We start from the raw sequence: 24853 nt of genomic DNA, 5'->3' as shown, positions 1-24853 counted from the left end.
TCAATCTTACCTGACCATCAGATTTAGGTACAACAACAATGGGTGTAGCCCAATTACATCGATCTATCTTACAACTAATGTTCTCAGTCTCTAGTCTTTTGAGTTCTTGCTCAACTTTCTCCTTGAGTGCATATGGTACGGAACGTGGCTTGTAGTAAACCAATCTAGCATTCTTCTGTATCCTGACACTCGCCTTGAAGCCTTGGATCAGACTGCCCATTTTGCAGAACACCTTCGGATACTTCTTGATAACCTCATCCGTTGATGAAAATCTCGCTTCCACAGAGAAAATCTTACTCCAATCCAGCTTCAGTGAGCTCAACCAATTTCTTCCTAGTAAGGCAGACTTGTCTCATTTCACTACTATTAGAGGCAAGTTCTGAAATTGATCGTTATATTTCACCAGTACAGTGATACGACCTACCACAGGAATTTTCTCTCCCGAGTAGCCTCGCAGCTCTATCTTAGAAACATAGAAACATAGAAACATAGAAAATAGGTGCAGGAGTAGGCCATTCGGCCCTTCTAGCCTGCACCGCCATTCAATGAGTTCATGGCTGAACATGCAACTTCAGTACCCCATTCCTGCTTTCTCACCATACCCCTTGATTCCCCTAGTAGTAAGGACTTCATCTAACTACTTTTTGAACATATTTAGTGAATTGGCCTCAACAACTTTCTGTGGTAGAGAATTCCACAGGTTCACCACTCTCTGGGTGAAGAAATTCCTCCTCATCTCGGTCCTAAATGGCTTCCCCCTTATCCTTAGACTGTGTCCCCTGGTTCTGGACTTCCCCAACATTGGGAACATTCTTCCTGCATCTAACCTGTCTAACCCCGTCAGAATTTTAAACGTTTCTATGAGGTCCCCTCTCATTCTTCTGAACTCCAGTGAATACAAGCCCAGTTGATCCAGTCTTTCTTGATAGGTCAGTCCCGCCATCCCGGGAATCAGTCTGGTGAACCTTCGCTGCACTCCCTCAATAGCAAGAATGTCCTTCCTCAGGTTAGGAGACCAAAACTGTACACAATACTCCAGGTGTGGCCTCACCAAGGCCCTGTACAATTGTAGCAACACCTCCCTGCCCTTGTACTCAAATCCCCTTGCTATGAAGGCCAACATGCCATTTGCTTTCTTAACCGCCTGCTGTACCTGCATGCCAACCTTCAATGACTGATGTACCATGACATCCAGGTCTCTTTGCACCTGCCCTTTTCCTAATCTGTCACCATTCAGATAATAGTCTGTCTCTCTGTTTTTACCACCAAAGTGGATAACCTCACATTTATCCACATTATACTTCATCTGCCATACATTTGCCCACTCACCTAACCTATCCACGTCGCTCTGCAGCCTCATAGAATCCTCCTCGCAGCTCACACTGCCACCCAACTTAGTGTCATCCGCAAATTTGGAGATACTACATTTAATCCCTTCGTCTAAATCATTAATGTACAGTGTAAACAGCTGGGGCCCCAGCACAGAACCTTGCGGTACCCCACTAGTCACTGCCTGCCATTCTGAAAAGTCCCCATTTACTCCTACTCTTTGCTTCCTGTCTGACAACCAGTTCTCAATCCATGTCAGCACACTACCCCCAATCCCATGTGCTTTAACTTTGCACATTAATCTCTTGTGTGGGACCTTGTCGAAAGCCTTCTGAAAGTCCAAATATACCACATCAACTGGTTCTCCCTTGTCCACTCTACTGGAAACATCCTCAAAAAATTCCAGAAGATTTGTCAAGCATGATTTCCCTTTCACAAATCCATGCTGACTTGGACCTATCATATTACCTCTTTCCAAATGCACTGCGATGACATCCTTAATAATTGATTCCATCATTTTACCCACTACCGATGTCAGGCTGACCGGTCTGTAATTCCCTGTTTTCTCTCTCCCTCCTTTTTTAAAAAGTGGGGTTACATTGGCTACCCTCCACTCCATAGGAACTGATCCAGAGTCTATGGAATGTTGGAAAATGACTGTCAATGCATCCACTATTTCCAAGGCCACCTCCTTAAGTACTCTGGGATGCAGTCCATCAGGCCCTGGGGATTTATCGGCCTTCAATCCCATCAATTTCCCCAACACAATTTCCCGACTAATAAGGATTTCCCTCAGTTCCTCCTCCTTACTAGACCCTCCGACCCCTTTTATATCCGGAAGGTTGTTTGTGTCCTCCTCAGTGAATACCGAACCAAAGTACTTGTTCAATTGGTCCGCCATTTCTTTGTTCCCCGTTATGACTTCCCCTGATTCTGACTGCAGGGGACCTACGTTTGTCTTTACTAACCTTTTTCTCTTTACATATCTATAGAAACTTTTGCAATCCGTCTTAATGTTCCCTGCAAGCTTCTTCTCGTACTCCATTTTCCCTGCCCTAATCAAACCCTTTGTCCTCCTCTGCTGAGTTCTAAATTTCTCCCAGTCCCCGGGTTCTCTGCTATTTCTGGCCAATTTGTATGCCACTTCCTTGGCTTTAATGCTATCCCTGATTTCCCTTGATAGCCACGGTTGAGCCACCTTCCCTTTTTTATTTTTACGACAGACAGGAATGTACAATTTCTCCAGTTGGAAATCACGCAATTTGTTGAGGTACAGCGACTCCGGTACTACACTCACGGATGCACCCGTGTCAATTTCCATTGGTGTCTTGAATCCCGCAACATTTATGTGGATTTTGATGCGATCCGAATCGCTGTCTATTAACCTTGTGCTCCTGATGATGTGTAACTCTAACATCTCCTCGTCCTGTTGTTGTTTTTCCATGCTATGTAGTCTCTTGGGATTTCTACAGATAGCTTTGAAAGCTGGTTTACCCTTCAGTCGGCATGCCTTCGCAAGATGCCCAGTCTTCCTGCAGAAGAAACACTCTGCCTTCACGTATGGACAACTTTGAGCAATGTGTTGTCCCAGGCACCTATAGCATGATTTCCAGTTTCTGAGACTTTGGGCCCCCACCATCTTTTACTTTGAATCTGCAGGTGATTTACCTCGGTTGACTGACGACCGTCATCATTATTTAATTCTCGGGAATATTGTTCGGCCATGCCCATCGACCTCGCTGTCTGACAAGCAATCTCAAAAGTCAAGTCATCCGTCGTCAATGACTTCATTCTGATCGCATCATTTTTCACCCCACAAACAAAACGATCCCGTAATGCTCGGTTTTGAAAGTTTCCAAAATTACAGTGTATCAGTAGCTTTTAATGCTACAATGTAATCACTGATACTTCCATCAGTCTTTTGATTCTGAATCCCAAAACGATAGCTTTCAGCAATTTCTAACGGTTTGGGGTTATAGTGCTGCTCCAGCTTTGTTAAAATCTCTTTAGGCGTTGTGTCCTTTGGCTCGTCAGGCACAAGCAGATTTACAAGGGTTTTGTACAATGCCGGACCTGCCTCCGATAAGAAGATCGCTTTCTTACGTTCCAACACAGCCCGGTTCTGACTGCATTGTCTGGAACTTCGATTATGTTATTTGCAGTGAAATACATTTCTAGCCGATCCACATACACTTTAAAACATTCTCGGCCGTGTATATATTCCCCTAAATGTCCGATTACACCTGTCATTTTAATCTCTAGCTGTTCACACCATGTGCTGTATTTTACCTCAGATTTTGTAGCTTTTTTCCAAAGACAGAAACTTCCAAAGTCTCTCTGTCGGCTGGCTGAATCCTTCCCCAACAAAATGTAAGCTGTAAATCATCTGAAAAATCCCATCCTCGTCGCCAAATGTGATATATTCACAGAACACAGCACACACAGCTTCCTACATGGCAAGCAGCTCTCTCAGAAGCCTCCAGAATTTGCCTGGTTTTGTTTAATTATTAACTCTGCAGTTGCAGTACACAATACGTCCACATCCACAGTGTGGAGCTACAAACATTACCAGCTTACAGACATTACACACCCACTTCAGGATTGTACCCTTTACTTTATATATCCACTCCTTCATTCTTTCTATCAAAATGTAACACTTTATACTTTTCTATATTAAATTTCATCTACCACGTGTCTGCCCATTTCACCAGCCTGTCTATGTCTTCCTGAATTCTATCACTCTCCTCTGGACTGTTCACTATACTTCCAAGATTTGTGTCATCTGCAAATTTTGAAATTATACCCTGTACACCCACGTCCAAGTCATTAATATATATATCAGGAAAAGCAGTGATCCTAGTACCAACCCCTGGGGAACACCATTTATATACTGTCCTCTAGTCCAAAAAACATCTGTTCCCCACTACTCTCCATTTTCTACCCCAGCAGTCCCTTTACAAAGAGAGCCACCTTAAAAAAAATGTATTGTAGTGTAGATTTTCATGATTCAGGCAATGGCAATAAAGATGGAAACCTGCACCCATATGTTGAAAATAAAATGTAATCTGTAAATGTTCTATTGCTTCATGTGTTGGATTCCACGTTCCAGCTCCTACTTATACATCAGGTTCTATGTTTGTTTTCATTGGACCTTCAGAATAAAATGCGACTGAAAAAGTCTCCTCGAAATGTTTCACTTACGTGAATCCTAGAATGTTTACTATAGCATCGCTTCGCACGCCTTTGTAGGCTGTTTCAAACTAGAGAAATTATTAGAAATAGATTAGAAACATGGCATTTTAAAAATAAGTGTGAAAACAGCAAAGGGTGATAAACATTTTTAATTCTACAGGAATATATGTATAAAAATGAAATACATTCATATCAATATTCTATAACATAGTGGCCCATAATTTGCAGTAGCAGGCCACCTGCCATTAGTTAGACTTGCCCTCGCATGTTTAAGTTTTTTAATTCAGACTGAAAGATTGTGAAATTAACAGCGTAAGGACTGAGAAGGAAGTGCAAGTTATAGTGGGTGAATTCAATGTCAAATCAAGTACAGAAAGAGAAATAAAGAGAGGGAAAGAAAGACTGGATTGGAGAGCGAGAGAAAAGACACAAAGGAAAAGTAAAACAAAATGTAAAATTTTACATTTTACATATTTTAAATCTCCAACAATTAAAATCTGAAGGAATGAGACTCCACATTTGTAATAGTTAATTTTCAGTTCCAGAGAGGTTGATTGGCAGTAATTAACACTCATCACATTGTTAAAAGGGTACTTAGACTAAAATTAACAAGATTTAACTTTCTATGGTGAACTTAGTTAGTATTTAGTTTGAAACCTCATGCCATTCAATGAATGTCAATGGTGAGGCAGAAAACGAGATGTTGTTTTCACTAAGCTAACAGTGGAGCAGTGCATCTCTGACAGCAAATTGTGGATATTTGCGTTTAACCGTGCATCTGCCCCTCGCCTGAAGTCGCTGTAGCGTTTACGCATAAATAACACTGAGCGTCATTAGCCTCATCGTTAGTTTGACACCAAATTATTGCTCATTAAGTTTGCTATGTATGTCAAACACTCCTTTTTTGGGCATCAGCATTCTGTCATGCCTCTAGGTAGCTTCGCAATAGGATTTAGCATTATAAAGGTGTCTGCAGCAGCACATTTCTACCAGTCATAAGCTTGACAAGCTCCCCCAACCTATATCTAGACGATAGTTTAATGCCAATAAAAACATGAATTGAATAACAACGAATACAACCACAGAAGGAACCAATGCAGGAAGGATCTGCTACCAGTTATAAAAAGAATTAGCTTTGAATTGCAGCAGGTTCTCTCATATGCTTCAATTACCCACCACATTCATGACAGGAGCAAATCAGAAAACATGTGATGGGTAGATAAATCCTTCAAGGCCAGGGCAGTATCTATGCTTATACCTGAAGTTGTTGGAAGTCCATGGCAAATATACCACAGTAGCAAGTCAGGTTCATTTCTATGTCTAAAAAATAATAGTGTTATATTTATATATTATTTTTTTAAATCCCTTGAATTCTGCTTAGTGTCACAAATATTACTTCCTGTACCATTTTTCATGTCAACATTTAAAATGGGAAAACCATATGGAAACTTTTATAATATGAAAATAATATATAAACAGTTGGCTGTCAGTGAACCAACTGATAGCCTCAAAATGCTTTTTGAAAAGGTTTTCACCCAGTAACTGAAACTAGACCATTTTTTAAAAAATCAAACAAATTACAAATTGCACAGTGACAGCATCACATTTTCCCATTTCATTGCCTTTCAAGTTTTTTAATATCCTTATTAAAGTTTTTACTTTAACGCATCAGCCTGGCTTCAACCAGAATTTGTCATATAATCCTGAATGTCAAGGCTCCCAGCAGTAGCACAAAGTTGAAACAATACATTTTTGAGTTTGTAATGTTATTCATTCAATTACTTACCTGCGTCTTAAAATCTCTTTTGAACTTTTTATACAAGGTTGAGGAAGAATTACGTAGTTCATCTGTATAGATAATGTTTTGAAGTTTGATTGCAAAGGTTTGCTTTACTGTTAAAAAAGGAAACCATTATTAATCTTTTATTGTTTCAAATATAAGGAATGTGTAATTGTTTGCGACTCAGGTACTTTACATTACTAATAAATTGCAGTTATTCTATAATCCAGCATCCTACAAAGAATTATGGGTGGAATTTTTCAGAACAATGTTACAGAAAACTGAAATTTTCACAGATTAGCAAAAATAGAATGATCAATACGTGAAATTAAAAGATTCAGGCTAGTTTCTAACACTTGCTGTGTCAATGTTACCTGGTGTTTTAGTCTATCTTTGGCCAGTTTTAGTACCAGCCACTGCAGTGTAGCAGTCAATTGAAGTGCCAGCTCAGTATGTTCCACGTCTACAATGAGTGATAACTTTCTCCCAACATTACGAATGATGCTGGCCCTCATTACTGCATTGCTTGCTGAGAAATAATCTGCCGTTGATGACCAGCACATTGTGGTGAGTGTTTTCCACTATTGCAGAATCTTTTCACGGTACAAGTTCCATTGACTGTAAAGATAAGCCCCCGACGCCACCAATATTCCAGGTTTACATCACTTTGTATATTTTGGGGCAAGCTTCCCGGCCTCTGCCGGAGACTCTGCCTGGGAGGATGATTGATTACACTGGTCATTTTGGCCCTTTAACTTTTAAATCCCCCTAACCATCATACATGGTAACACTGAATATCAGGCACCCCTAACATTGCTGTTGCTATGGTGCAAGTATTATTTGCATGCGATTACAAATGGCCACCCATATATGGAAGAACATATTCTACTTCCTCGTCACTTCCTTGAAAAAGTGACTCACTATTCCATTCAATTTATCCTGCAGTGACGTAAATCAAGAGGAAAATCTATGTGCCGTGTATATCTAATAACAAGATCAGTGGGGAAAATGGTCAGATGAAGCATAAATGCAATCTTGCAATTATCGCTTTCACTAAATTCACAATATTTGAAATAAATACAAAAATGTTTCATCCTTCCTCCAAAAATCTCAAATTATTTTTTTCCTCTGTGCATCGGATGGCTCTTTTCAGTTGCACAACTTTCCATGATATTGAAATAGTTAACAATAGCCGTTTCTGCCACCTCTTCCCAAGCAGTACTTACTGCATTTTCTTTGTCAGGAAGGTGCCCCTTATAACCAAAGATGGCACGCCTCCTTGCCTGCACCTCCATGAACATGACTTTCAAGGCTGTGTCGTTAAATGGAGAAGTCACACCTCTAACCTTGGAATTGTCAGACTTTGTACTCAGCTTCAGTATAAAGCTGCTCTCCAAACCATTGATTTCCTGCCTCGCACAATGTGCAAATACACCTTTATCGTGCTCTACTTGCACTTTTAAGGCGCATCACACAGAGTCCTACCTCCATCCTCTGCTCTACCAGTGAGCCATGCAAAGTGTACTAGGAGCGCAGCACCCATATGTTAATGAAAAAACTGCACAAAATTTGGCAAGACTTCAGTGGCCTTTCCCAGGCCAGAACACAGGAACACCTGGACTGGAAGTCTCTGCCCTGGCCACACCACCTCCTTTGCCTTATTTGGCTTCTCCACACCAGAGAACTTCCTCAGTTGAGAGGTCTGGTGGACAAACTAACACAAGTAATTTTCTACCAAGAGATGCTACAAACGGCTTAGGGGGTCTAACTAACAGAAAACAGAGAGTCGGGATAAATGGTTCTTTCTCTGGTTGGCAACCAGTAACTAGTGGGGTGCCGCAGGGATCAGTGCTGGTAACCCAACTATTTACAATCTATATTAATGACTTTTAAGAAGGTACTGAGTGTAATGTAGCCAAGTTTGCTGATGATACAATGATGGGAGGAAAAGCAATGTGTGAGGAGGACACAAAAAATCTGCAAAAGGACATAGACAGGCTAAGTGAATGGGCAAAAATTTGGCAGATGGAGTATAATGTTGGAAAGTGTGAGGTCTTGCACTTTGGCAGAAAAAAAATCAAAGAGCAAGTTATTATTTAAATGGAGAAAGATTGCAAAGTGCTGCAGTACAGCAGGACCTGGAGGTATTTGTGCATGAAACACAAAAGGATGGTATGCAGGTACAGCAAGTGATCAGGAAGGTCAATGGAATCTTGGCCTTTATTGCAAAGGGGATGGAGTATACAAGCAGGGAAGTCTTGCTACAGTTATATAGGGTATTGGTGAGGCCACACCTGGAATACTGCGTGCAGTTTTGGTTTCCATATTTACGAAAGGATATACTTGCTTTGGAGGCAATTCAGAGAAGGTTCACTAGGTTGATTCCGGGGATGAGGGGGTTGACTTATGAGGAAAGATTGAGTAGGTTGGGCCTCTACTCATTGGAATTCAGAAGAATGAGAGGTGATCTTATCGAAACGTATAAGATTATGAGGGGGCTAGACAAGGTGAATGTAGAGAGGATGTTTCCACTGATGGGGGAGACTAGAACTAGAGGTCATGATCATTGAATAAGCAGCCGCCCATTTCAAACTGAGATGAGGAGAAATTTCTTCCACCAGAGGGTTGTAAATCTGTGGAATTTGCTGCCTCAGAGAGCTGTGGGAGCTGGGATATTGAATAAATTTAAGACAGAAATAGACAGTTTCTTAAACGATAAGGGGATAAGGGGTTATGGAGAGCGGGCAGGGAAGTGGAGCTGAGTCCATGATCAGATCAGCTATGATCTTATTGAAAGGCGGAGCAGGCCCGAGGGGCCGTATGGCCTACTCCTGCTCCTATTTCCTATGTTCTTATAAAGGCTTTACTTCACCCAATAACAGTGTAACTGAGACCCAGAGGGTTCTCTGGCTCTGTCACTAACTTTCAGCAGAGGACCAATGAAAAGTCCAGAAAAAACTCTTCATGGTGTGTACTCCAATTTTCCAAGGTTTCCACAGCTTTTCCGCTGAAGTTAAGGCGGACAAGTGGGAGAATCCCCTCAGTAATTCCCTACATAAGTAGTCAGTAAGTGGCGGATTATGGTCACAAAGCTGTCAGTGCCACCAACTCAGATTAATGATTCTAGAAATGGTCTCTACCTCAGTACTGATTGTCATAATGTCCTTTAGTTTCCAATACTTGTTTCTGCAATTACACTACCAATTTATACTTGTTACAGAGATCAGTAATATTACTGTTAGTTCTTTAAAGTAATGTGAGCTCGATGACATTCACTTTAGACCTCCAAATGTACTTTCTTATTCGTGAAATGGATAAACATTGTTCAATATACCTAACGTAGTTGGCAGCGTTGTGGCTGTTGTTGACGTAGTCTTTGACACAGTTGTGGGTGTTGTTTGTGCATTTGTTGTTGTTCTTGTTGGTGCAGTACTTTGTGTTGGCGTTGTTGTTATAGGTTTGAGCTCACAGAATGTCCCTTCTGTTGGATAATCCTTGATGCAGTCACAGGTCTGGTCTTTTATAATATTCGCACTGCAAGATTGGTACTTTGTACAAAACGTTAAGTTCCAAGTAAATTGACGTTCACATGTACATCGAATTTCATTGTTCACAGATTCACAGACTGTAGTGAAAAAAAGCAAAAGTATTTAAAACATTGCCAGTAACCTGTGGTTACCAAGTACACAGCAGAGATGTATTTTCCCTATCACTTAATAATGGATCCGGGACATATTTAACAAAGCTAACAAATCAATGTCCAATAAATGGTCTTGTGCCATTTTGTGAGCTAAGCCTCATTCTATCTAGCTGTCATGTATTTAACCATCTTGCAATGACATAATCATGTAACTATAACTCATGTACACTGTACCTGTACCCTAGAAATGCACACCCTGACCACAGGGGGCGAACTTGCAGGAGGCACTCCTCACCTGGGTTTCCAGGTATAAAAGGGGAGGTCCCACCCAGGATCAGCACTCCTTGGTCCTGCGAATAAAGGTGAAAGTCACAGAGTGACCGTGTCTGACATATATATATGCCTCGTGTGAGTTTGTAGTCATTTGCAGGGACACTATATTTGGCGATGAGAAACAGGAATCACCGAACCACGAGGATGGCACAGAGGAACGTTATTGTGTGGGTGAGGACTGGGACGACTTCATGGAAAGACTCCAGCAGAGCTTTGTCACAAAGGACTGGCTGGAAGCGACAGCGGCTGACAAGCGGAGGGCACATCTACTGACCACAGACGTATGCGCTGATGAAAGACCTGCTCGCACCCCAAAAGCCGGTGGACAAGTCCTTTGAAGAGCTCAGCCAGCTGATCAGTGAGCATCTCAAGCCGGCGAGTAGCATACACATGGCCCGGCACCGGTTCTACTCTCACCGGCGTCAGGAGGGACAAAACGTCTCGGACTTCGTGGCGGAACTGCGGTGCTTGACCAGTCTCCAAGTTCTCCGATGCCTGCAGGGGGGAGATGTTAAGGGACTTTTTCATCGAGGGCATTAATTATGCCGGCATTTTCAGGAAGCTCATAAAGACTAAGGACTTGACTTTAGAAGGGGCGGCATTGATAGCTCAGACCTTTATGACAGGGGAAGAGGAGACCAAGCTAATTTACGTGCGCAGCCCTGGTCCAAATGTGGCGACGGACCAGAGAGTTAACATTGTGAACGTGGCTTGGGACCCCGCAGGCAGGCAAGGGCATTTCGCTACCGCCCAGGCAGCAACAGGCTCTAAGGTGGGCCCGCAACAAGGACAATGGAAAGGTGATTGGCAATTCACGCCATCTCGAGGAACAATGCAATCCGCGATGGGACCATTAACACCCACCATCAGAGTGCTGAGAAACAGCCAAATGGGCAGAGAGGAATGCCTGGTAATAGTCCTTTTATTAACAGCAATCTCAATCTCAGCTCATGCTGGAGGTGCGGGGGCAGACACACTGCGAAAAGCTGCAGGTTCCAGCAATATACCTGTAAGATTTGTAATGTCAGTGGACATTTGGCCAGGATGTGCAAAAAGGCAGCAGCGAGGCTAATCTGCGAGACAGAGGAATCAGGCAAGGGGTCTGCAATGCAGAATGAGGCCTAGGGTAAAGCCATAGATGCTGAAGTTCAGAGAGTTCATGTGGCTGATGTCCACGGCTCATACACTAAAACGCCACCCATGATGATGAAAGTCTTACTGAATGGCATCCCGGTGCACATGGAGCTGGATACGGGAGCTAGCCAGTCACTCATGAGTGCCCAACAATTTGAGAGACTATGGCCACACAGAGCTAGCAGGCCCAAACTGGAACGCATTGAGACGCAGCTACGGACGTACACCAAAGAGATCATTCCAGTGCTGGGCAGTGCAAACTTGGTGGTAACACATAATGGATTATAGAACCGGCTGCCACTCTGATTGTTCCGAGAAATGGCCCCACGCTTTTGGGGAGGAGTTGGCTAACTGAGATGAATTGGAAATAGGGGGATGTGCACGCCATTTCATCCGTGGAGCGAAGTTCATGCTCACAGGTCCTGCAAAAATTCGGGTCACTGTTTCAACCTGGTGTCGGAATGTTCAAGGGCACTAAAGTAGTGATACGCATCACTCCGGACACCAGACCAGTGCACCACAAAGCCAGAGCGGTGCCGTATGTGATGCATGAAAAAATTGAATGTGAACTGGACAGGCTGCTCAGAGAGGGCATAATTTCAGCCGTTGAATTCAGCGACTGGGCAAGTCCCATCGTTCCCGTCCTCAAAGCAGATGGCTCGGTTAGGATTTGTGGCGACTACAAAGCCACCATCAACCGAGTATCACCACAAGACCAATACCCGCTTCCGAGAGCGGAGGACCTTTTTGCCACGCTGGCAGGTGGAAAGCTGTTCACAAAGTTGGACCTCACTTCGGCCTACATGACTCAGGAACTGGCTGAAGAATCCAAGCTTCTGACCACCATCACGATGCACAAGGGATTATTTGTCTACAACAGGTGTCCGTTTGGCATTCGTTCGGCAGCAGCCATCTTTCAGAGAAACATGGAAAGCTTGCTAAAATCCATTCCTGGAATGATCGTATTCCAAGACGACATTCTCATAACGGGTCGAGACACCGAAGAACACCTCCACAACCTGGAGGAGGTGCTATGCCGATTGGATCTGGTAGGCTTGCGGCTGAAAAAGGCCAAGTGTGTGTTTTTGGCCCCAGAAGTCGAATTTTTGGGCAGGAGGGTTGCTGCAGACGGGATCCGGCCCACTGAATCAAAAACGGAGGCGATCCGCGGGGCGCCCAGGCCTGGCAACATGTCGGAGTTGCGATCATTCCTGGGACTTTTGAACTATTTTGGGAACTTTCTGCCGAACTTAAGCACATTGTTGGAGCCGTTACACATGCTCCTGCATAAAGGTTGTGAATGATTTTGGAGGGACTGTCAAGAACGGGCTTTCAATAAGGTGAGGAACCTGCTGTGTTCCAACAAACTGTTGACTTTGAATGACCCCTGTAAAAAACTGGTCTTAACATGCGATGTGTCATCCTATGGGGTTTGGTGTGCGTTACAGCAGGGTACCGATGACAGCCAACTCCAACCGGTGGCTTATGCCTCCAGGTCGCTCTCCCAGGCAGAGCATGGATACGGCATGGTCGAGAAGGAAGCACTCGCGTGTGTTTACTGTGTGAAAAGATGCACCAGTACCTTTTTGGTAGACAGTTCGAGCTAGAGTTGGACCACAAGCTGTAAACATCCTTGCTGTCCAACAGCAAGGCTGTCAACGCCAATGCATCAGCTCGCATACAGTGCTGGGCCCTCATGCTGGTTGCATATGACTACACCATACAGCACCGGCCAGGCACCGAAAATTGCGCTGACGCGCTCAGCACTGGCCACAATCAAGGGGGCATCGGAGCAGAGCGCCAAGATGGTCATGGCCGTTGAGGCTTTTGACACTGCGGGCTCCTCCATCACAGCCCACCAGATCAAACTCTGGACCAACAGGGACCCCCTCCTATCCATGATATAAAAGATGTGTCCTGACTGGGGATTGGGCGCCCGCAGATAGGGCATGCCCCGAGGAAATCAGACCGTTTCAGAGAAGGATGGATGAGCTCTCCATCCAAGCCAACTGCCTGCTGTGGGGCAGCCGGGTAGTCATGCCCCAGAAAGGAAGGGAAGCATTCATCAAGGAACTCCACAGCGAGCACCCTGGCATCGTGTTAATGAAGGCCATTGCCCGGTTACACATGTAGTGGTCGGGGATTGACTCAGACCTGGAACACTGGGTTTGCAGGTGCACGACGTGTGCCCAGCTGGGCAATGCCCCCATGGAGGCCCCACTCAGCCCGTGGCCCTGGCCCACCAGACCATGGTCACGTATTCACGTAGACTATGCAGGGCCGTTTATGGGGAAAATGTTCCTGATCGTTGTCGATGCATACTCAAAGTGGATCGAGTGCATCATATTGAACTCGTGCACGACATTCATCACTGTGGAGAGTCTGCATACGGTTTTCGCGACCCATGGCTTGCCGGACATCCTGGTCAGCGACAATGGCCCGTGTTTCACCAGCCATGAATTCCAGGAGTTTATGTCGGGCAATGGTATCAAGCACGTCCGGACAGCGCTGTTCAAGCCGGCTTCCAATGGCCAGGCGGAATGGGCATCCCAAGTCGTTAAACAGGGCATGCTACGCATCCAAGGACCCTCCCTTCAGTACCGCCTATTGTGCTTCCTGCTGGCTTACAGGTCCTGCCCGCACTCACTCACGGGAGTCCCGCCAGCGGAACTCCTCATGAAACGCACGCTCAAGACGCAGCTGTCCCTCATTCACCGAGCCCTGGCAGACATTGTTGAGGGCAAGTGCCAGTCCCAAACCGAGCTCCATGATTGAAACTCAAGGGGGAGGTGTATAGAAATAGATGACCTGGTATTTGTTCTTAACCATGCTTTGGGACCCAAGTGGTTTGAGGGCACTGTAATTGGCAAAGAAGGAAATAGAGTCATGGCGGTCCGATTAAACAATGGGCAGATATGCCGCAAACACTTGGACCAAGTAAAGAAAAGGTTCAGCATAGACACGGAGGAACCTGAAGAAGGGCATGAGATGGCACCCACACCACTGCCAGTGGACAAGCAACAAAGACAGCCCTCAGCATGCACAGTCCCTGCGGCCAGCCCGGACAGGCCGGAATCACCTCAGGTGACAGAGATGCGTGCCGAGGCTCAGCCACCAGAGCCACAACTGCGGTGCTCCATGAGAGAGCGTCGACCGCCTGACAGACTTAACCTCTGAAACAAAAAGACTTAAGGGGGGAGGTGATGTCATGTATTTAACCATCTTGCAATGACATAGTCATGCAACTGTAACTCATGTACACTGTACCTGTACCCTAGAAATGCACACCCTGACTACAGAGGGTGAATTTGCAGGAAACACTCCTCACCTGGGTTTCCAGGTATAAAAGGGGAGGTCCCACCCAGGGTCAGCACTCCTTGGTCCTGGGAATAAAGGTGAAGGTCACAGAGTGACCGTATCTGATATACATATGCCTCGTGTGAGTTTGTAGTAAGGGGCAGGGACAATACACTAGCCATAAAAATATTTTGAAAATGGAAAAATATTTACTAACAAAATACAATAGCCTTGCTGAAGCCATAAGTATAACTTGTACTGTAACAAAGGGGGAAAAAAATCAGTAATTACCTGATAAGTGATGTAATTTGTCAAAGCCAAATTCCAATTTAATCTTGAAATGAGTTCATAGAATCCTAGAAGTTTACAGCACGGAAGGAGGCCATTTCGGCCCGTCGTGTTCATGCGCCAACAAGAGGCTATCGAGCCTAATCCCAATTTTTTGCTCTAGGTCCATAACCCTGCAGGTTATGGCACTTCAAGTGCACATCCAAGTACTTTTTAAATATGGTGATGGTTTCTGCCTCTACCACCCTTTCAGGCAGTGAGTTCCAGACTCCTCCATGAAGAAATTTCCGCTCAAATCCCCTCTAAACCTTCTATTACTTTAAATTTATGCCCCCTGGTTGTTGACCCCTCTGCTAAAGGAAATAGCCCCTTTCTATCCACTACATCTAGGCTCCTCATAATTTTATACACCTCAATGAGGTAGGTCTCCCTTCAGCCTCCTCTGTTCCAATGAAAACAAACCCAGCCAATCTTATCTGTCCTGATAGCTTAGATTTTCCACTCCTGGCAACATCTTCGTAAATCTCCTCTGTACTCTCTCCAGTGCAATCACATCCTTCCTGTAATGTGGTTACCAGAAGCAACATTTTATACAGTTCAAGCATAATCCCCCTGCCCTTGTATTCTATGCCTCAGCTAATAAAGGCAAGCATTCCGTATGCCTTCTTAACCACCTTATCTACCTGGCCTGCTACTTTCAGTGATCTGTGGACATGCACTCCCAGGTCCCTTTGTTCCTCTACACTTCTCAGTATCCTACCATTTAATGTGTATTCCCTGTCCTTGTTAGCCCTAGTTATTTCAGTACTGCCCTCATTGTAGTGAACCAAACTAGCAAAAAGATGTTGATTAATTCCTAACCTTTACCTATTATGCAGCTTTATATTATAGGAATCCATGTATATGATTTCTATATGTATTATAAATAATGTACAATATTAATGCACAATACTTAACTCCCACAACAGAGCATCGCCCAATGGGAATGCAGATCAGAGAATTAGGCTCAGAGGTCAGCATATATAATTTATGATGCTCCCCATTTTCCAGTCAGCTTTAAAACAATCCCTACTGCACCATGCGAATCTTGCCATTTACCACAGCTACTGTTGTTACTGTTGCTCTGAGTGAGATTGTAAATTTAGTGGCAATTTGTGCCAAATTGGGAGTTTTTTTTGGATCTATTCTGGGTTGGATTTGAACCCATGTGCCAGTGGTACTAGAACAATTGTTAACTCAACACAGTGTCCAGTTCTGTTCTATTATAATCTTGGGTCTTGCTTGAATCATGTTAATTCTGCTTGTATTCTCTAGATTTGTTATACTGCATACATTCACATTACTCACTTTACTCATCTCAGAACCATAAAGGAACTGGACATCAGATATACAGCCAGATAGGGTTCAGGGCCAAATCTGGCCTTTATTATTTTACCACAAATAATAAAAGTCAAACTGAACATGGCAAAATGCTCTGAAGTTATCACAAGGAAGATAAAAACATCTCAGAAATCTTGGAAAATCTTCACTGTATGCAATACATACAATGTATCTAAACTATGTTGTGATATATCTTCAGGCAATTAGTTTAAAAATATAACAATAGAAATTAGTTATTTTTAATTCTGAGAATAGTTTTTGTATAAGTTTCAAGAGATTATAAAGAGTGCTGGAGATTTGTATTTGCTTTGGACTGCAACAGAGGGGAAATCCACGCCACAGAGCCCACGAGGACCTGGTGGGCAGCTTTCTTCTTATTGGCTGCTTTACACTATTGCTAAAAGTCAAAAAGACCTCCTTTGTGTATGAGTAAGACAGTTAATTAAAGTGCCCACTTCATAATATGCCTGTCACTATAACATGTTTATTTTATCAAAAAGGAAGTTTCATAAAGTGTGGTTATTATGTTTGATGTACAATTTCAGATCCAACTTTGGTCAGCTGGATTGAACATATGTAATTTCTTTACCAGTTTTGTCCCTTACATTCCCTTCTCCCCTAAAGACAACGGACTCTCACTGCGGGAATGTACCATAAGCACTGGCAGCCTGGTACTTCATCGATGAAGCTCTTCTTCATCTGTAAAACCACACAGTAATTGCTGGCTGGCAAGTTGACGTGGGGCATCACAGCAAGCCTGATTCTGTCCTCACAAAATGGTTAGAGATCGGAAGCACGTGTCTTGGCTGATTTCTCCCCAGGGCTATTGAGGTTGACTGCAGCACTTCTACACTTATACCTTCTGTGATTAACTAACTCAGCACAGACTGAGATTGAACCTAGAGGGGGAGATTTTCGGCAGCGCGTTCAAGTGCTAATCATCCTTTGGTGGCCAATGTGGGGTCTGAATCTGAAACGCCGGTTAAGCCTACATTTAGCACAAGACACCATCTTGGTAAAGGAGCTGAAGTTTCCGTTAGGTACGGCTGCCCAGAGGCACATTATGGAGCTGATTGCCACTTGAAGGCCCCAAGTTTCCACACGCGGCGAAAAAGGCGCACCTCAGAGCTGGACGCCCGTTTTTCGCGCCGAAAACGGTGCCTGAAAAAAAATGCGGTATTCTCGAGCTCCTTGGAGCTCAATGTCTGCTTGGCGTGGCGCACAGGGGGCGGAGCCTACCACTCGCGTCGATTTTGTAAGTAGGAGGGGGCGGGTACAATTTAAATGAGGCTTCTTGGTGCCGGCAACCCTGCGTGTGCGCGTTGGAGCGTTCGCGCACGCGCAGTCTGAAATAAACATTGGCACTCAGCCATTTTAAAAAGTGCTGCAGAAAAAGTGAAGATTTGTTTCTTGGACCCCTGCAAAGGCTTGTATTTTAATTTTCTTGATATTTCTGTGTGTGAGGGAATGCTTTTAGCAGCACTGCTGAATAAATCACCTGCTGAAATCAGTGAGTTCAGCTTTTCACTGCTAAACTTGCAGAACTGGTGCCTGCAAATTAAGGACTGTGTTTGGAGAAATAAAAGTACCAATTCAACTTTGCAATGGATCAACTTCCACCAAGAGCAAAGAATTTCTTGCATGAGGAAGCAAACCATTGCATAATATGTGGTGCACCCATTCTGCAAATTTAAATATAAAGATGTCGATGTGGCTGCCTCTCTCTGTCCAAATGGCCTCAGTCAGTCCCCCTCACAGCTCGAAGGCTGCTGCTGCTCCTGACCAGCCACTGACGCCGCTGCAATCCCATAGTCGATTGGCCTCACGTCCGTCCGGGTGCTGCATCTTCGCGGGGAATGAAGGCCTGCCTCAAGCACCGCAGCTCAGCTCGAAGGCTGCTTGCTGCCTGCCGCTGCCGTCGAGAGAAACTGACGCCACACCGCTGCCTGAAAGGCCTGCCTGAAGCACTTTCACACAGGTAGGAACATGGTTTAATCTTTTCTTTGCTTATAAATTTTTACTCAGGTTGGATTTATTTGTATAATATTTGTATAAGTATAACTAAGGATTGATTGTAGAATTTAATGACTTCCCTCCCTCCTCGTTCCTAATTTGTAACCTGCGCCTGATTTTTTAAAGTGTAGACAAGGTTTTTTCAAGCGTACAAAAATCTTCACTTGCTCCATTCTAAGTTAGTTTGGAGTACGTTTTCACTGTGGAAACTTTCAAATCAGGTGTCAGTGGCCAGACACGCACCCTTTTGAAAAAAAAATTCTGTTCCAAAGTGAAACTGTTCTACCTGACTAGAACTGCAGAAAACTAAATGTGGAGAATTCCGATTTCTAAGATACTCCGTTCTACACCAGTTGCGCCTAAAAATCAGGAGCAATTCATGTGGAAACTTGGGGCCAAAATGTCTGCTGAGGCTGCAAGACATTCTGGTGGTGAGCACTTGTCCTAACGCTCTCTCCTAACAGCGACCAGCTATTTGGGAGTTAACACAGTGGTGATGTCGATTTCAAGCACTACATAAAGGGATACTTACCTTTTCATGTTCATTTGCTGCTGGTGCTACGAAGAGGACCTCTGAAACACAGTGACTTTCTGGGACACTTCGTCAAGACTTCACTAACACTTGAACAACATTTATTCCAGAGATTCTCTGAGGACTTCACCTAAAAAGTCTAAGTATTGTGCTACTTCACCGAATTGGACACCTTATAGGAGTAACCAGGGAAATGGGAGTGCATGGTCCTCGGCATCTTGCTAGAACGAGGAATGGGAGGAGGACATGAGGCTGCTGCAGGAGAGAGTGACAAGAGGCCGAGGAGGACAAGGTGGCATTCTTCCCCTCTGCAGTTAGACTACATCCCTCTTTCTCTGGACCTCCTGCACCAGGACCTGGTGTACCACATCCGAGAACCTGTGCACCCTCTCCCTCGGTCCCCAAACCATCCTGTAACATGCGCTGTGTGCCAGCCAGAGCACTCCGCACCTTCAGTAGAAGTGGGTGTGAGGAGCCCACAGGTACTGCTCCAAACAAATTGCATCTAATCAGCACTTGAGTGCTAAACCGGAAGATGTCTGTTTTAGCATCTCCAAGCAAGTTCAAATTATGGTAATCAGCAATTAGGACCAAAATTGTGTGCTAAATCCAGACTTTCAAACAGGCATGTCTTATTAGCACAGCTTCCATTTAGAACCTGTTTTCACCCTTTGGCCAAAATAACCTGCAGAATCCCCCAATAAGATCACACCTGGTGGGGGCTAGAACAAGTAAGGCAGCAGAAGAACTTGGTGAGCCAAAGCAGTTAGCTTCATTTGGGGATCTACGACTGTCATGTACAAAGGGCCTCATTTGACTTTTATGAACCATACATATAAGAGACTTTCAGCTGAAGCATCATTTCAGGTAAAATATAACTGTCAGTTGAAAAAGAACAATCTTAAATATATTAGTTAACTTTTACCATATCACAGTTGTCCACAGGCCAATTTTGAGATGATATAAAACGTGTTATCTTGGCAATGCCAGATTTTGCATAAATCTTTGGATGTATTCTGTCCACACTCACCTGTTGTAAGGGTGATATCAGTAATATTGAAAGTGCCATTTACTGAATCAATAGGCAACTCAATGGGATATGATAAGTTTTTCAGCAAAGGATTCAGAAGGATATCGAGGTTGCTTCCATTTGTGCTTACTTCAACATCTATCACATATTCAGGTTGTTGATTGACTGTAGCATTTAACAAACAAAAAAATGTTTACCTCAAGGCAAAAATAACAGTAACATTCAATAGCAAAACAGTCAAATCTATAATAGTCAGTTTTTGTCTGTCCAGGGGCGGGGCCGGGAGCTGGGGAGCACATAGTCTGGACTGAATGACAGTTGTATCAACCAATGGAAAATCATGGCCTGCCCAGCCTCGCAACCAATCAGGGCGGGGAACAATGAAGGTGACTGTGGATGTGGCGGGATCAATGGGCGCGGGCATGGGGTCTCCCCGGGCGTTGCTGTGGAGCTGAAAGGAGTTCATGGCGGGAACGGCAGAAGAGAGAAAGAAAGAGAGAGGGAGGGAGAGAAAGAGCGAGCGACTGGGAGACAGAGAGAAAGAGGAAGGGGGAGAGAGGGGGAGGGGGCGAGAGTGAGAGAGATGGATGGGGAGAGAGGGAGGGAGGGAGAGTGGGAGACAGAGACAGAGAGAGAGGGGTGAGGGGGAGAGAGGGTGGGTGAGTGGGAGAAAGAGAAGGAGAGAGGGAGAGAGAGAGAGGGAGGGGGAGAGAGGGAGAGGGAGAGGGAGATGGGGAGATAGTGAGTGATGGGGAGAGAGGGAGGGAGCGAGAGAGAGGGATAGAAAGAGGGAGGGAGCGAGGGGGAGAGAGGGATGGAGGGGGAGAGAGGGATGGAGGGAGAGAGGGGTGGAGGGGAGAGAGGGGTGGAGGGGTGGAGGGGAGAGAGGGGTGGAGGGGAGAGAGGGGTGGAGGGGGGGGAGAGGAGGGAGGGAAGGGGAGGGAGGTGAAGAAATAGAGGAAAATGGAGAGAAAGGGACAGAGACGGTGGGAGAGAGAGGGTGAAGGTGGGAGGGAGCGGGAAATGAAGGGTGAGAGGGTGAGTGAGATTGAGAGAGAGAGAGAGAGAGAAGGAGGGGGAGAGAGGGAAAGGGTGAGTGAGAGAAGGAGGGAGGACATCAGCGTTGATTCTAGAGATGAAGAATTTGATAACAGTCTAAACAAGTACTGTTGCAATAAAAGTACTAATTTGACCGCAAATCTTTTGCGGGTCTCTGATAATAATTTGCCATCACCAAAAACAAAACATCAGTGGAAATGAATTTTTTTTTTTCATTTAAACTGGAATGCCTGTGGAAACAAATCCCAGTTACATCCAAGAAGATTGGAAATAGTCTATTCTGGTGCTCATTTTTAAAAAGGGGACAAAACAAATACAGGCAACTACAGATCCACTCCTTTTAATGTCATTCCATTTAAACTAATAGAATCGATTATCTGGAGTTAACATGAAGAATATCTATACAATAATAACCTAGTAAAGAGCAATCAACACAGATTCAGATGAAGAAGATCCTACCTAATCAATCACCCCAATTTCTTTCAGGAATTGACATCGCAAGTGGACTGTGGAACCTCTGCAGCATGATGCAGCTGGACTTCCAAAAGACATTTGACAAAGTTCCACATTAAAGACTATGCAGGAGGGGAGTTTCCCCTCTCCAACCCCACGCCGGCCAGCAGAGGGTAGGCGAGGAATGATTAAATCAGTAAATATGTGAAAACTGACCCAAACCCACCAGGAACACACCTACATCTGGTTTAACCGCAGTGGGTATGGGGTCGTCCGAGTAACCCGCTCTGGAGAGGCGGGTCAGTGTTTAGAACATGTTAATGACGCTCTATTCCTCAGATTTCGGGAGCCATTTGACTTTAGCGGCTGCGGGCCGAGTTTCCCAGGGCTCGGGAAACCCATCAGCTGCGGGAGGCGGCGGTAACGTATCCAGTAGGTGAGTGCTTTTGGACCAGGAGGAGCAGGAGTGCTTCCCCAAGACCCGTCAAGCAAACCTTCTTCCGCAATCTTCAGCCATAACCTGCGATCAGCCTGCCTTCCCCGCGATCTCTCCCCTGCTCCTCACTGCCGTACACCAATCCCCCCACCATGCCTTGATCTTCTGCAATTTCCAGAGACCATACCCAGCAGCCCTCAGCTGTTGCCTCCTATCGCTGGCTTTCCTGCCCGGCAGCCGGTCAGCCTCTCAATCTGGGCAGCTGCTGGACAGGAAACAGAGTAAAACAATACTAATGAGGTCCTGCTGTTACATTTCCATCATGTCCGGGTTTTCCTCAACCCACAAACACCTTCCTCTGCTCCCTCTCCACCTCCCCGTAAATATCGGGGCCTATTCGTTAAGTGTGAACCATTGATGATCCAGGGTAAAGAAATTGCTGAAGGGAAGAAAATAGCAAGTGAACATAAGAACATAAGAATTAGGAACAGGAGTAGGCCATCTAGCCCCTCGAGCCTGCTCCGCCATTCAAAAGATCATGGTTGATCTGGCCGTGGACTCAGCTCCACTTACCCACCCGCTCCCCGTAACCCTTAATTCCCTTATTGGTTAAAAATCTATCTATCTGTGATTTGAATACATTCAATGAGCTAGCCTCAACTGCTTCCTTGGGCAGAGAATTCCACAGATTCACAACCCTCTGGGAGAAGAAATTCCTTCTCAACTCGGTTTTAAATTGGCTCTCCCGTATTTTGAGGCTCCTAGTTCTAGTTTCCCCGGCTAGTAGAAACAACTTCTCTGCCTCTATCTTGTCTATCCCTTCCATTATTTTAAATGTTTCTATAAGATCCCCCCTCATCCTTCTGAACTTCAACGAGTAAAGACCCAGTCTACTCAATCTATCATCATAAGGTAACCCCCTCATCTCCAGAATCAGCCTAGTGAATCGTCTCTGTACCCCCTCCAAAGCTAGTATATCCTTCCTTAAGTAAGGTGATCAAAAATGCACGCAGTACTCCAGGTGCGGCCTCACCAATACCCTATACAGTTGCAGCAGGACCTCCCTGCTTTTGTACTCCATCCCTCTCGCAATGAAGGCCAACATTCCATTCACCTTCCTGATTACCTGCTGCACCTGCAAACTAACTTTTTGGGATTCATGCACAAGGACCCCCAGGTCCCTCTGCACCGCAGCATGTTGTAATTTCTCCCCATTCAAGTAATATTCCCTTTTACTGTTTTTTTTTCCCAAGGTGGATGACCTCACACTTTCCGACATTGTATTCCATCTGCCAAACCTTAGCCCATTCGCTAAACCTATCTAAATCTCTTTGCAGCCTCTTTGTGTCCTCTACACAACCCGCTTTCCCACTAATCTTTGTTTCATCTGCAAATTTTGTTACACTACACTCTGTCCCCTCTTCCAGGTCATCTATGTATATTGTAAACAGTTGTGGTGCCAGCACCGATCCCTGTGGCACACCACTAACCACGAATTTCCAACCCAAAAAGGTTCCATTTATCCCGACTCTCTGCTTTCTGTTAGCCAGCCAATTCTCGATCCATGCTAATACATTTCCTCTGACTCCGCGTACCTTTATCTTCTGCAGTAACCTTTTAACCTTGTGTGGCACCTTATCGAATGCCTTTTGAAAATCTAAATACACCACATCCATCGGTGCACCTCTATCCACCATGCTCGTTATATCCTCAAAGAATTCCAGTAAATTAGTTAAACATGATTTCCCCTTCATGAATCCATGCTGCGTCTGCTTGATTGCACTATTCCTATCTAGATGTCCCGCTATTTCTTCCTTAATGATAGTTTCAAGCATTTTCCCCACTACAGATGTTAAAATAACCGGCCTATAGTTATCTGCCTTTTGTCTGCCCCCTTTTTTAAACAGAGGCATTACATTAGCTGCTTTCCAATCTGCTGGTACCGCCCCAGAGTCCAGAGAATTTTGGTAGATTATAACGAATGCATCTGCTATAACTTCCGTCATCTCTTTTAATTCCCTGGGATGTATTTCATCAGGACCAGGGGAGTTGTCTACCTTGAGTCCCATTAGCCTGTCCAGCACTACCCCCCTAGTGATAGTGATTATCTCAAGGTCCTCCCTTCCCACATTCCTGTGACCAGCAATTTTTGGCATGGTTTTTGTGTCTTCCACTGTGAAGACCGAAGCAAAATAATTGTTTAAGGTCTCAGCCATTTCCACATTTCCCATTATTAAATCCCCCTTCTCATCTGCTAAGGGACCAACATTTACTTTAGTCACTCTTTTCCATTTTATATATCTGTAAAAGCTTTTATTATCTGTTTTTATGTTTTGCGCAAGTTTACTTTCGTAATCTATCTTTCCTTTCTTTATTGCTTTCTTAGTCATTCTTTGCTGTCGTTTAAAATTCTCCCAATCTTCTAGTTTCCCACTAACCTTGGCCACCTTATACACATTGGTCTTTAATTTGATACTCTCCTTTATTTCCTTGGTTATCCATGGCTCGTTATCCCTTCTCTTACCGCCTTCTTTTTCACTGGAATATATTTTTGTTGAGCACTATGAAGGAGCTCCTTAAAAGTCCTCCACTGTTCCTCAATTGTGCCACCGTTTAGTCTGTGTTTCCAGTCTACTCTAGCCAACTATACCCTCATCCTACTGTAGTCCCCTTTGTTTAAGCATAGTACGCTCGTTTGAGACACTACTTCCTCACCCTCAATCTGTACTACAAATTCAACCATACTGTGATCACTCATTCCGAGGGGATCTTTTACTAGGAGATCGTTAAAGGAATTATATTAGGATGAGGCGATAGGGAGGAACTCAGTGGAGTGTTCCAGGGTTTGGTTTTTTGGGAAAGTGGTCAAATTTACAAGTGATCCCAATCTAGGAGAAGCAGTAGATTCAGAGGAGGTTGTTCAGAAATAAGAGTTTGTGTTTTGATAAACTATGTAA

The 24853-nt window shown here is 44.5% G+C and overlaps 1 protein-coding gene across 1 annotated transcript in view; it reads right to left on the bottom strand.

Annotated features, from left to right (window-relative positions):
• LOC139266828 (adhesion G protein-coupled receptor F4-like) overlaps positions 1–24853 on the bottom strand; it is a 186779-nt gene that overhangs the window by 72260 nt on the left and 89666 nt on the right. The window contains exons 5-8 of the mRNA XM_070884435.1: positions 19949–20113; positions 9636–9926; positions 6308–6414; positions 4531–4589 (exon numbers count right to left, since the gene is read on the bottom strand). Coding sequence (XP_070740536.1) covers positions 4531–4589; positions 6308–6414; positions 9636–9926; positions 19949–20113 — 622 coding nt within the window. The remainder of the gene's footprint in view (positions 1–4530; positions 4590–6307; positions 6415–9635; positions 9927–19948; positions 20114–24853) is intronic.

Source organism: Pristiophorus japonicus, chromosome 7, assembly GCF_044704955.1.
Source record: "Pristiophorus japonicus isolate sPriJap1 chromosome 7, sPriJap1.hap1, whole genome shotgun sequence".
Taxonomy (NCBI): Eukaryota; Metazoa; Chordata; class Chondrichthyes; family Pristiophoridae; genus Pristiophorus; species Pristiophorus japonicus.
Note: the sequence above shows the minus strand (reverse complement) of the source record. Positions and strands in the feature narration are given on the sequence as shown.